Below are 14083 nucleotides of genomic sequence, written 5' to 3'. Positions count from 1 at the left end.
TGAACATCAGGAAGTTCATGGTTCACGTATTGCTGAAGCCTGGCTTGGAGAATTTTGAGCATTACTTTACTAGCGTGTGCGATGAGTGCAATTGTGCGGTAGTTTGAGCATTCTTTGGCATTGCCTTTCTTTGGGACTGGAATGAAAACTGACCTTTTCCAGTCCTGTGGCCACTGCTGAGTTTTCCAAATTTGCTGGCATATTGAGTGCAGCACTTTCACGGCATCATCTTTCAGGATTTGGAATAGCTCAACTGGAATTCCATCACCTCCACTAGCTTTGTTCATAGTGATGCTTTCTAAGGCCCACTTGACTTAATTCCAAGAACGTGGTGGTACTTCAGTGGGGAGAAAAGTATTAATACACAAATTGGCCTGAATTACTAAGTGGAAGAGGAAGCCACTAAAAGAGACAGAACATCCCAAGGTATATGTTCTTAGCAGAATGAGACAGCCATGCAGAACCCTTAGAGTGGCATGGATGGACACACTGACAGTGGGAAGGGAAAATGCGTGAAAAGAGGCAGAAAAAAGAAGGGCATCCTGCAGAGAGCACTTGACGCCAGGCTAAGAGATCTGGCTGTTGGCCTGGGAGACATTGCAAGGTTTGTTTTTTCTTTTTTTCCCCCTGATGTCCATTTGTGGGATTTTAGTTCTCTGACCAGGGACTGAAACTGGGCCCTTAGCAGTGAGAGCTCATGATTCCTAACCACTGGACCACTAGGGAATCCAACAAGGTCTTAAGGGAATGATGTGCTGAGAGCTCAGCCTCATGAAGGTCTTTCTCCCATGAGAACTGACAATGCACTGGGCCAGAAGTGATGACAGATGGGTGGCCCACAGGTGTTTGCTTTACTTGTGACTTTTCTTAAAGTTGCCAAGACAAGGATGTGGAGCAACTGGAAGACAGTAAGAAAAGTCTTAGTATTTTTTTAAAAAGTAAACAGATACTCTGTGACTCAGTAACTCCACTGCAAAAACATACCAAAAAAAAAAAAGCTTACATCTGTTCACAAGAAGACATGAAATAGAATTTTCATAACTGAACTATTTTATAAGCCCAACTGGCAGCAACTTAGATGCCTACCAACAAGAGAATGGATAGGTGGAAAAGTATGAGCAATGAGAAACGGCTGCCTGCAACTCCACCCAAGATGAGGCCAAGCACAGTACTGAGAGGCAGGCCAGACACAGTACTGTGTGATCCTGTTCATACAGTACAGAAAGGCAGGCAAAACAAATCCTGTGTGTCAGAAGTCAGGATAGTAATTGAGGTGGGTGGGGTGCTAGTGACTGGAAGAGAGCAATGGAGGGCTTCATAAGGGAGCTGGCCATCTTCTATTTAAAAAAAGGTTTTTTCAGTAATTTTGTATCTTGGCCCAACTTAGTTTTTTAATTTTTGGCCGAGTGGCATGTGGGATATTAGTTCCTTGACCAGGAATTGAACCCGGGCCCCATGCAATGGAAGCTTGGAGTCTTAACCACTGGACCATCAGGGAAGTCCCATCTTGTATTTATTTTTTTTAACGTTACACATTAATCTAAAACGTCAAAAGTTTAAAAAGACCAAACATATTGGCAAGGATATGGAAGAACTGGAAGTCCCAAACTCTTCTGGTAAGAATACAACAGGAAACAACCATTTAAGATTATAGTGTGTGCTGATGTGCTTAGTCATGGCTGACTGTAGCCCACCAGGTTCCCCTGTCCATGGCATTTTCCAGGCAAGAATGCTGGAGTGGGTTGCCATTTCCTTCCCTACCATCTTGTATTTCTTGATCTGTGTGTTACTTGTACTGTTGTGTTTGCTTTGTGAACGTTCATGGAGCTGTGCATGTGCACGTCAGCAGTAAAGTTTGTAAAACTTTTTTTTTTTGTAACATGCCCAAATCAGGTAATTTCACCTTCTAATAGGGCGCTTCAGCTTCTCCTGGTCTCCTTTGTGTGTGATTCCACAGCACACTTGACCTTCTAACTTGTAAGGAGGCTTCCTTTTTCTAATGTGTCAGGGTCCCAGCCCTGGTGATTTTTCTCACCTGTGTCTTCTACCAAGCCTCTGAAGGCATTTTAGTTTGACCTGCCTGTATGTAAGCATATGTAATTATAGATGCCACTTGTTATATTTCTGTTTATTTTTGGAAGAAATATTTATGTGGCTCAAAATTCCACAAGAGCAAAATGCTTTCCAGAGAAGTCTCCATTCTGCTTCTGTTCCCCCAGAGGTCTGGCTGTCTCAAGGAGCTGCCAGTGCTGCTGCTTCTTGTGGATCCTTCCAGAATGCTTTATGCAAATATAAGTGTATATATAATATATACTTATTTTTCACAGTTTGGCACCTTGCATTTTTCAGTTAATGGAGTTTGTTTCCTATGAGTACTTGTTAAGATTCCTCCTTTTTATTGCTGCATTGAAGTGCACTATATAGATGTACCAAATGTTTATTATTTTTGGGGGGCCATGTCACGCAGCCTACGGAATCTTAGTTCCTGAACCAGGGATAACCCTCGCGCCCTGCATTGGAAGCTCAGAGACTTAACCAGTGGATGGCCAGGGAAATCCTTGTACCAAAGATTTTAAAACCAAATTCTCCATTGACCAAACTTTACAAATTGTGCCCAGTGTTTCGTTCCCGCAAAGGATGTTGCAATGAATAACCACGTACATACACATCATGTGCATACTGTATAAAACAAATGTCCTTACAAGCCCCAGTACGGGCTGAAATGACTATTATAAAGTCCACTTATGCCTTTGCAAACTTAAGGTTGAAATGTTCAACACTTAGCAGTTTTAAATAATTATAAAGCTAGAACTAACTTTTGAGCCTCCCCAAATCTCTACAAAACCAGTAAAATTTAAACCAGTAACATTAACATGAATATGAGTTTTGCTAAAAGCAAATTGCTGCATGCATATGGTATTTGGCCCATATGATCTCTGCAGAGATTGTTCTGGCACCTTGTGTGTGTAATTGACAAGCCATCCTTTATTTGGCCTTCTGTGGTATGACGTGGGTTTCATGTGATATACACTGTTTATGAATTAAAATCATTTCTACAGTTTTATTATTACCCATAAACTGTGGAAAGCTGGTCGCACTTGATGCCAAATATAAACACACACCCAAAACAGCACAAAAATAGGTAATGCTTGGTCAAAAGTGGCAATCTATGTTGGGTGATGCAGAATGTCAGATAATCACCTGAACACACAAAGGTCTAAAAATTCCCCAAGAATCCACAGGACTTTTGTATACATTCACGAAAGTATCCTCACCACCACTCTACCCAGGGTCCACGTGACCCACTTTGGAAAATCATGCATTGATTCAGGCTAGTCAGGACGTGCTTGCAGGAATTTTAGAATTAAAAGCTTAATGTAGGGCAGAAATGGTGGTGACAGAGAAGGTTCTGAGGGGAACTGAGAAAGAATGGATAAGAGGCAACAGTTTGCCTACCCCTTACCAGGTGGTGTCCTCAACCTAGGGATAGAGTGACCTAGGGATAGACAGGCACAAGAGTTAAATGCCTGTCCTCCTGGGGCTTCTGCTCCAGTGGGAATACCAATAAGGAAAGTAACAAAATTCTTTCCCATGGTGACGGCACCTTGAAGGAAGCAGTGTCCTAATATAGAATGTGCTGGAAGCACACAGAAGGGAGCTGCTGTACATGGGATCGTTCGGGAAGTTCCCAAGGGAGAAAAGGGAAGGGTGAGATGACCTGTACTCTGAGGGATCTGAGGGAGAAGCCTCTGGACAGAGGAAACAGCTCCCACAAAGATCCTGAGGCAGGACCAAGCTTGGTGTCCACGAAGGAGGCAAACATGTTGTGCTTAGGGAAGGCAGCAGCCAGGATGTGAGAGCAGTGGTGGAGCTCTGAGGGCATCTGAAGTCATCAATCTGGACTCCCAAGTGGAGGCTGGGCTGAGAGGTTGGGATGTGAAGTCTGATCGCTGGGAGGAGGCACAGGAGACCAGGAGAGGTTTTAAAGTTGTCTAGGAGAGACTTCTCTGGTGGTTCAGTGTTTGACTCCAGCTCCCAACTCAAGAGGCCCTGGGTTAGATCCCTGGTCAGGGAACCAGATCCCACACCCTGCAACTAAAAATCCCGCCTGCCACAACTGAGACCCAGTGCAGCCAAATAAGTATTTTAAAATGTTAAAGTTATCTAGACAACAAAATGACTAGGATGCTAGCTGTGGGGATGGAAATAAATGGAGGGAGGGTCTGGGACCTATTTTGGTGCGGGTGGCTGACAGGACTCTTCAGTGGAGTGGGTGGGTGAGAGATGAGAGTTTTGGTTAGGAGTTACAGAAACCCAGATCAACATGAACAATAAGCAAATAGATCAAATAAGCAAAACCATGACAGTGTTCCACACTGGGGGATTCAGTGGCTTACTGTATTATCACAATCACAGATTCTTTTCTACCCTCTGTCATGCTCTTGACTCCTCCCTCCTAAGCCAGCTTCCCCTTTGGTCCAGAAGTGCAGGTCCAGATGTTACATGCAAATTTATAGCATCCAGGAAAAGCATGTCTCTTTTATCCTAAGCCCTGACTAATTGCCTTTATTACTGGTTGGAACTGTCACATGGAAGGGAGATGGGATATCCTTAGAGAAAATCAAGCCAATCCTGGATTTGGGCATAGGGCCAAGAATGGGAATGGATGCCTGAACAAAAGAAGGGTCGTGTGAGGAAGGACGAAGAGGGGAACGGGCTGATCATCACCTGTGTCTAGTAGGCTGTGTGGTTAGACAGCCACTCGCCAGGCTAGGGACCTAGGGAGTTTTGGGGGAAGCAGGTGGGCTTGGTATTGACACACTGAGTGTAAAGGGCTTGGGAAATATCCAGAGTCTGGCAGGTAGTTGGATCTACAGGTTTGGGGCTCTGGGGAAGGACAGAGCTGAAAGAAGTGATGTGCTCTGGGGGCTGAAACCAAATGGATGTAAATAGTCAACCAGGGTTTGGAAAGTGTCACCACACTGAGAACTAAGCATGTCACCAACTGTCCTGATGAAGCCGTTTCAGCAAGTGGTAGGGAGGAACCAGACTCAAGTTAGAGAGTAGAAAGGAAGGTAAGAAGCAGAGTGAGTTTCAAACCCTACTGTGCTGGGCTATACTGTACTGCATCCCAAGAAGCCCAGTCTCAGCCAGTTTGTTCATGTGGTGAAGACTGAATATAAACAAGGGCAGGTGTGAGCCAGCATGCAAAAGAAGGTGAGAGGGAAGACGACGGCCAGAGACTCAAATGCCTCTGTTCACTGCTATGCTGGATATCCAAGCTGCAGAAGGATGAGATGTAAGGGATGCAGAGAACAAAGATATGGGCCCTGATACGGGAGCTCTTGAGGACCACTCTGCTCAATAAGTTGGCCGGAAATGCTGCAACACAAAGAGCCCAAGGATGAACAACCGATATAGATCTTACCATGCAATACTCGTTTCTAGCCTGCTTGCAAACTTTATGGATACACGACTGTATAAATATTTGTTACTAGACAAGATCACTGGCGTTATTATTGTTACAAGCTTTCCTTTCCAGCAGTCCAATGTACTTACTGACTGTTATTTTAAAAAGAACATTAAGCCAGGAGGAACCTGGTCACATTATTCTTTCCTGCTCCCAGTGAAGTATGCCTTTCTAAATATGGAAAGGAAGTGTTTTAATATACTGGGGCTGCTATAACAAAAATGCCATAGACTGGGTGGCTTATAAACAACAAATTGTTTATTTGGTGCAAAAGTAATTGCAGTTTTGGACCATGAATTTTAAATTATTATAACTAGGCTCAAGCACATCTTTATTAGTCAAAATAGGAACCATTACAATCAACACATTTTTGCCAACGAGAAGTAAGTTCATTTATTCCTGTAGCGTAAAAACCCGTGCTTCGGGATTCGACAAACTCTTGGAAAGCATTTTCTGCATCCTGCTGGTTGTGGAAGCGTTTACCCTGCAGAAAGTTGTCGAGATGCTTGAAGAAGTGGTAGTGGGTTGGTAATAGGTCAGGTGAATGTGGCGGATGAGGCAAAACTTCGTAGCCCAATTCATTAAACTTCTGAAGCGCTGGTTGTGCAACATGTGGTTGGGCATTGTCGTGGAGAAGAACTGGGCCCTTTCTGTTGACCAATGCTGGCTGTAGGTGTTGTAGTTTTTGGTGCATCTCATTGATTTGTTGAGCATACTTCTCAGATGTAATGGTTTCACCAGGATTCAGAAAGCTATAGTGGATAAGACCGGCAGCAGACCACCAAACAGTGACCATGATCTTTTTTTGGTACAAGTTCAGAGTTTTCCCTAGATCCAACCTCTGAGCTGGTTGTCGCCGGTTATCAGATAAAATCCACTTTTCGTGGCATGTCACAATCCGATCGAGAAATGGTTCATTTTTGTTGCGTAGAATAAGAGAAGATGACACTTCAAAACGACGATTTTTTTGAATTTCAGTCAGCTCATGAGGCACCCACTTATTGAGCTTTTTTACCTTTCCAATTTGCTTCAAATGCCGAACAACTGTAGAATGGTTGACCTTGAGTTCTTCGGCAATTTTTCGTGTAGTTTTAAGAGGATCGGCATCAATGATTTCTCTTAATTGGTCGTTGTCAACTTCTGATGGCCGTGCACTACGCTCGTCATCTTCAAGGCTCTCATCTCCTTTGCGAAACTTCTTAAACCACCACTGCACTGTACGTTCCTTAGCAGTTCCTGGGCCAAATGCGTTGTTGATGTTGCGAGTTGTCTCTGCTGCTTTACGACCCATTTTGAACTCGAATAAGAAAATCGCTCGAATTTGCTTTTTCTCTAACATCATTTCCATAGTCTAAAGTAAACATAAACAGCAAATAGTAAGTCATTAGGAAAAAAACATACATCAAGAAATGCCCATTAAAGTGATGTATAACAAAACCACATTTAAGAATATACTGCATTATCAAATGGAAAATTTAAAAATGCAAAAACCACAATAACTTTTGCACCCATCAATACAACAGTATTTTTGGATACCATCCACCAATGGGGAAGGAAAAATTTAACAAATATTTAATATTTATTTCCTTTAAGTAGAGAAGGTAGTTAACAGCCAAATTAAGTCACTAATGAGTTTTACAATACTGACCAATACCTACATTAAACAGCTACAAAAACAGATCTCACAACTTCAATGCTAAGATGGGGGAAAAAAATCAGTGGAATGGATTCTGTGCCAATAGTGGCATTTCATACATGATAGCATGACAACAACTAGCAATTCAGTATCTTTAGAATAAATAATAAATTACCTAATAACAAACAGAATTGGGACAACACTGCTACACACACTGACACCATGAAGTGTCACAATTGTTTCTGTATTTAAAAACATTCTTAATCTGATTTCTTTCTGATTTCTCATTAATTTTATAACCACTATCACAGTAACATACAAATGTGAAAACTGAAAATATCCTACACTGGGATAATACCACTTTTAACTAATAGCTAGAAAGCAAGAGTAAACAAAATAAATCTACATGTCTCCATCATGGTATTAAAGACACCAAAACCTTTACCTTCTGTTTAAGCCTTCAAATGGATCAATTACAAAGATGACTAAAGGGAAAAAAGCTCCTTCCTTTCCCCATCATTTTTCCCTTGGGAAAACCAACAGGTTTGTTTCTCAAGGAACATGTAAAAACTTACCTGTTGGCCTCTCCATGGGAGGAAGAAAAACATTATTTACATCTGATGTCCAAAGCCAAACTGGAAGTAAAATCTTTTCTTCCCCCCACCCTCTTTTGGCGGCTCAGATCATCATGTGGGATCTCAGTTCCTTAACCAGGGAAGGAATCTGGGCTCCCTGCATTGGGAACTTGGAGTCTTAACCACTGGACCACAGGGAAGTCCCTAAACTCTTTTTAGGGACTCTTATTAACAACAACAACAAACTTTTAGGGCAGATCAAAATGAAGCCAGGTAAATAAGAAAGATGTAAGAGAAAATAGGCATACTATTTCAGCCAACTGGTTTACTGAAAAAGCAAACAGATACATAATAGTAGTAAACTTTTCATGCAGATATTTTGCAACAAGATCCACTATTTTTTCCCCACCTTCATGAAATTTCCCTTTACTGCATTTTTGTACAGAATTCTTACAATTTTTCTGGTCAGAGAAATTCCAAGTTGACATACTATGCCTATACCTTCCCTGGATCCTTTTATAAAAGATCACAAAACAGAACCTTCTTTTGGAAAAACGCTAAAAATTTTACACTCCACTCTGTAGTTGGTTGCCAAGTTGTGTCCAATTCTGTGACCTCATGGACTGCAGCATGCCAGGCCTCCCTGTCCCTCACCATATCCTAGAGTTTGCCTAAGTTCACGTCCATTGAATTAGTAATGCCATACAATCATCTCATCCTATGTCATCCCCTTCTCCTTCTATCTTTCTCAGCATCAGGGTCTTTCCCAGAGAGTAGGCTATTCACATCTGGTGGTGAAAGTACTGGAGCTTCAGCTTCAGTCTTTACAATGAGCATTCAGGGTTGATTTCCTTTAGGATTGACTGGTTTGATCTCCTTGCTGTCCAAGGGACTCTCAAGATTCTTCTCCAGCACTAGAGTTCAAAAGCATCATTTCTTTGATGCTCTGCCTTTTTTATGGTCCAACTATCACATCCATACATTGACTACTGGTTTGACTATACAAACTTTTGTCAGCCAAGCAATGTCTTTGCTTTTTAATACATTGTCTAGGTTTGTCATAGCTTTCCTGCCAAGAAACAATCGTCTTCTAATTTCACGGCTGCAGTTACCATCCACAGTGATTTCAGAGCCCAAGAAGAAGAAATCTGTCACTGTTTGCACCTTTCCCCCTTCTATTTGCCATGAAGTGACGGGACCAGAGATCATGAACTTAGATTTTTAATATTGAATTTAAAGCCGGCTTTTTCACTCCCCTCTTTTCACCCTCATCAAGAGGCTCTTTAGTTCCTCTTCACTTTCTATCATTAGACTGGTATCATCTGTGTATCTGAGGTTGTTGATATTTCTCCCAAAAATCTTGATCCCAGCTTGTAACTCATCCAGCCCAGCATTTCCCATGATGTTCTCTGCATATAAATTAAAAAAGCAGAGTGACAATAAACAGCCTTGTCATACTCCTTTCTCAACCCTGAACCAGTCAGTTGTTGCATAAAGGATTCTAACTGTTGCTTCTTGACCGGCATACAGATTTCTCTGGTATTCCCATCTCTTTTAAGAGTTTTCCACAGTTTGTTACGATACACAGTCAAGGGCTTTATGGTAGTCAGTGACACAGAAATAGATATTTTTCTGGAATTACCTTGATTTCTCTATGATCCAGTGAATCCTGGCAATTTGATCTCTGGTTTCTCTACCTTTTCTAAACCCAGCTTGAATATCTGGAAGTTTCAGTTTATGTACTGCTGAAGACTAGCTTAAAGGCTTTTGAGCATAACCTTACTAGCATGGGAAATGAGTACAACTGGCCAGTAGTTTGAACACTTTTTTACTAATGCCCTTCTTGGGAATTGGGATGAATTGACCTTTTCCAGTCTTGTGGCAACTGCTGGGTTTTCCAAATTTGCTAATATATTGAGTGCAGAACTTAAATAGCATCATCACTTAGGATTTTAAATAGCTCTGCTGGAATTCCATCATCTTCACTAGCTTTACTTGAAGCAGTGCTTCCTAAGGCCCACTTGACTTTACACTCCAGAATGTCTGGCTCTGAGTGAGTGACCACACTATCGTGGTTATCTGTGTCATTGAGATAGTTTTTGTACAGTTTTTCTGTGTATTCTTGACATCTCTTCTTGATCTCTTCTGCGTCTATTAGGTCTACCGTTTCTGTCCTTTATTGTGCCCTTCTCTGCATGAAATGTTTGATATCTCTAATTTTCTTGAAGAGATTTCTAGTCTTTCCCTTTCTGCTGTTTTCCTCTATTTCTTTGCATTGTTCATTGAAGAAGGCCTTCACGTTGCTCTGGAACTCTGGATTCAGCTGGGTAAACCTTTCCCTTTCTCCCTTGCTTTTTGCTTCTCTTCTTTCCTTCATAGGTCAGTGCCTTGTTGTGGAGAAGGAGCTTGCGTAACTCAATGAAGCTATGAGCCACGCCACGCCACGTAGGGCCAGTGAAGAAGGACGGGTCATAGTGGAGAATTCTGACAAAACGTGATCTACTGCAGAAAAGACTGGCAAACCACTCCAGTATTCTGGCTGCGAGAACTCCGTGAACTGTGTAAAAATGCAAAAAAGATATGACACTGAAAGATGAGACCCCCATGTTGGAACATGTCCAGTATACTACTGGGGAAGAGCAGAGGACAATTACTAATAACTCCAGAAAGAATGAAGAGGCTCAGCCAAAGCAGAAACAATACTCAGTTTTGGACGTATCTGGTGAAGAAAGTAAAATCCAATGCTGTAAAGAACAGTATTGCATAGGAACATGGAATGTTAAGTCCATGAATCAAGGTAAATTGGACGCAGTCCAATCAAGGTGAATTGGAAGCAGATGGCAAGAGAAAACATCGTCTTAGGAATCAGTGAACTAAAATGGGTGGGAACAGGCAAATTTAATTCAGGTGACTGTTATATCTACTACTGTGGGGAAGAATCCCTTAGAAGAAATGGAGTAGCCCTCACAGTCAACAGAAGAATCAGAAATGCAGTACTTGCGTGCAACCTCAAAAATGACAGAATGATCTCGGTTCCTTTCCAAGAAAAACCATTCAACATCCAAGTCTATGCCCCAACCACAAATGCTGAAGAAGCTGAAATTGACCAGTTCTATGAAGACCTACAAAACCTTCTGGAACTAACACCAAAAAATATCCTTTTCATCACTGGATTGAAATGGAAAGCTAAGGAAGTCAACATGCACCTGGAGTAACAGGCAAGTTTGACCTTGGAGTACAAATGAAGTAAGGCAAAGGCTAACAGAGTTTTGTCAAGAGAATACACAGGTCATTGCAAACACCCATTTCCAATAACATAAGAGACTACTCTACAAATGGATATCACCAGATGGTTAACATTGAAATCAAGTGATTACATTCTTTGCAGTGAAGGATGGAGACGCTCTATACAGTCAGCAAAAACAAGACCAAGTTAACTATGGCTCAGATCATGAGTTCCTTATTGCAAAATTCAGCCTTAAATCGAAGAAAGTAGGGAAAACCCGGAGAAGGCAATGGCACCCCACTCCAGTACTTTTGCCTGGAAAATCCCAAGGACGGAGGAGCCTGGTGGGCTGCAGTCCATGGGGTTGCTAAGAGTCGGATACAACTGAGCAACTTCACTTTCACTTTTCACTTTCATGCACTGGAGAAGGAAATGGCAACCCACTCCAGTGTTCTTGCTTGGAGAATCCCAGGGACGGGGGAGCCTGATGGGCTGCCATCTATGGGGTCGCACAGAGTTGGACACGACTGAAGTGACTTAGTAGGCCATTCAGGAAGGACCTAAATCAAATCCCTATGATTATACAGTGGAGATGATGAATAGATTCAAGGGAATAGACTCTGGAAGACAGAGTGCCTGAGGAACTTTGGACAGAAGTTTGTAAAAGTGTACAGGAGGTGGTGACCAAAACCATCCCAAAGAGAGGAAAACAATAGACTGGGAAAGACTAGAGATCTCTTCAAGAAATTAGAGATCTCAAGGAAACATTTCATGCAAGGATGGACACGATAAAGGACAGAAACAGTAAGGATCTAAGAAGCAAAAGAAATTAAAAAGAGGTGGCAAGAATACACAGAAAAACTATGCAAAATAATCCAGATACCCACAATGGTGTGGTCACTCACCTAGAGCCAGACATGCCAGAGTGTGAAGTCAAGTTGGGGTTAGGAAGGCTTACTGCAAAGAAAAGTAGAGGACGTGACGAATTGCATTTGAGCTATTTCAAATCCTAAAAGATGATGCTGTTAAAGTGCTGGACCCAGTATGTCATCAAATTTGAGAAACTCAGCAGTGGCCACAGGACTGGAAAAGGTCAGTTTTCATTCCAATCCCAAAGAAGGGCAATGCCAAAGAATGTTCAAACTACTGCATAATTGTGCTCATTTCACATGCTAGCAAGGTAACGATCAAAATCCTTCAAACTAGGCTTCAGCAGTATGTGAACTGAGAACTTCAGATACACAAGGTGGGTTCCAAAAGGCAGAAGAACCAGAGATCAAATTGCCAACATCTGCTGGATCACAGAAAAACAAGGGAATTCCAGAAAAACATTTACTTCTGCTTCATTGACTATGCGAAAGCCTTTGACTGTGTGGATCACAACAAATTGTGGAAAATTCTTAAAAGAAATGCACAGACCAACATAGTTGTCTCCTGAGAAATCTGTATGCAGGTCAAGCATCAACAGTTAGAACGAGACATGGACCAACCCACTGGTTCAAAATTGGGAAAAGAGTATGTCAAAACTGTATATTGTCACTCTGCTTATTTAACTTCTATGCAGAGTACATCATGTGAAATCCTGGGCTGGATGAATCACAAGCTGGAATCAAGATTGCCAGGAGAAATATCAACAACCTCAGATATGCAGATGATACCACTCTAATGGCAGAAAGTGAAGAGAAACTAAAGAGCTCTTGATGAGGACTAAAGAGATGCATGAAGAAGCTGGATTAAAATTCAACATTCAAAAGACTAAGATCATGGCATCTGGTGCCATTTCTTCATGGCAACTAGAAGGGAGAAAAGTGGAAACAGTGACAGATTTTATTTTCTTGGGCTCCAAAATCATTGTGGACAGTGAGTACACTCATGAAACTAAAAGACGCTTGCTCCTTGGAAGAAAAGCTATTACAAAGCTAGACAGAGTATTAAAAAACAGAGACATCACTTTGCTGACAAGGTCCCAAGAGTCAAAGCTATGGTTTTTCCAGTAGTCACGTGTGGATGTCACAGTTAGACCTTAAAGGTGGCTGAGTGCCTAATCCTTTCAAATTGTGGTCTTGGAGAAGACTCTTGAGAGTCCCTTGGACAGCTTCAAACCAGTCAATTCTAATGGAAATCAACCCTGAATATTCATTGGAAGGACTGATGCTGAAGGGGAAGCTCCAATATTTTGGCTGCGTTAGGTGAAAACGCAGCTCACTGGAAAAGATCTTGATGCTGGGAAAGATCAAGGGCGAAGGAGAAGGGGGAAACAGAGGATCAGCTGGTTGGTTAGCATTACTGACTCAACGGACTTAAGTTTGAGTAAATCTAGGAGATAGTGAAGGACGGGGAAGCTTGGTATGCTGCAGTCCACGGGGCCACAAAAAACAACATGACTTAGCAACAACACACATTACATAAAATAATTTTAAAAGATTGTTGGTCATGTTCTCAAAGGACACACCTCTTGATCTCCCCCTGCATGTAAGGTATGACCCCCTATCTTGCCCTGGGAACATTACTTGCAAAAAGTTACACATTCCCCATTTCCTTGCCTCAGCTCTAGCTTTGCTGATATTGTCATATGAGGAAGTACAAGCATGTAACCAACAGATATACTAACCAAAATGCACACAAAGTAAAGAATGGATTTCTCTGGTAAGTGAAGGTTATGCTTCAGTATTTTCAGCTGTCTTAAATTTCCCAAATTCTGCAGTAGCATTAATCTGATACATTATATTAATATTACCATAAGCCAGGTAAATGACTGTGCCAAGTTGCTTCAGTCATGTCTGACTCATTGCGACCTTATGGACTGTAGCCCACCAGGCTCCTCTGTCCATGGGGTTCTCCTGGAAAGAATACTGGAGTGGGTTGCCATTCCCCTTTCCAGGGGATCTTCCTGACCCAGGGATAGAACCCACATCTCCTGAGGCTCCTGCACAGCAGGGGGATTTTTTACCTTCCCTTGAGCCTCTAGGGAAGCCACAGGACAATGACTACATCTACTGTATTTTACCCAGACCAGAAACAACATTGTTCCAAAGGAACATTTCATGCAAAGATGGGCTCGATAAAGGACAGAAATGGTATGGACCTAACAGAAGCAGAAGATATTATGAAGAGATGGCAAGAATACACAGAAGAACTGTACAAAAAAGATCTTCACGACCCAGATAATCATGATG

At 41.9% G+C, this 14083-nt stretch overlaps 1 protein-coding gene across 1 annotated transcript; it reads right to left on the bottom strand.

The window, feature by feature from the left end:
- Window positions 1-5706: 5706 nt before the first annotated feature.
- LOC104984974 (histone-lysine N-methyltransferase SETMAR-like) lies at window positions 5707-6815 on the bottom strand. The gene has a single exon (XM_010834956.1). It carries the CDS (start codon window positions 6810-6812, stop codon window positions 5805-5807), a length of 1008 nt encoding a protein of 335 aa, XP_010833258.1. The 5' UTR covers window positions 6813-6815; the 3' UTR covers window positions 5707-5804.
- Window positions 6816-14083: the final 7268 nt, after the last annotated feature.

Source organism: Bison bison, unplaced genomic scaffold, assembly GCF_000754665.1.
Source record: "Bison bison bison isolate TAMUID 2011002044 unplaced genomic scaffold, Bison_UMD1.0 scf7180017864037, whole genome shotgun sequence".
Classification (NCBI taxonomy): Eukaryota; Metazoa; Chordata; class Mammalia; order Artiodactyla; family Bovidae; genus Bison; species Bison bison.
The sequence above is the reverse complement of the archived record's forward strand: the minus strand, read 5'-3'. Positions and strand labels throughout refer to the sequence as shown.

Coding starts and splice junctions, on each gene's coding strand:
- LOC104984974 (XM_010834956.1), bottom strand. CDS start 6,812: ATGATGTTAGAGAAAAAGCAAATTCGAGCGATTTTCTTATTCGAGTTC.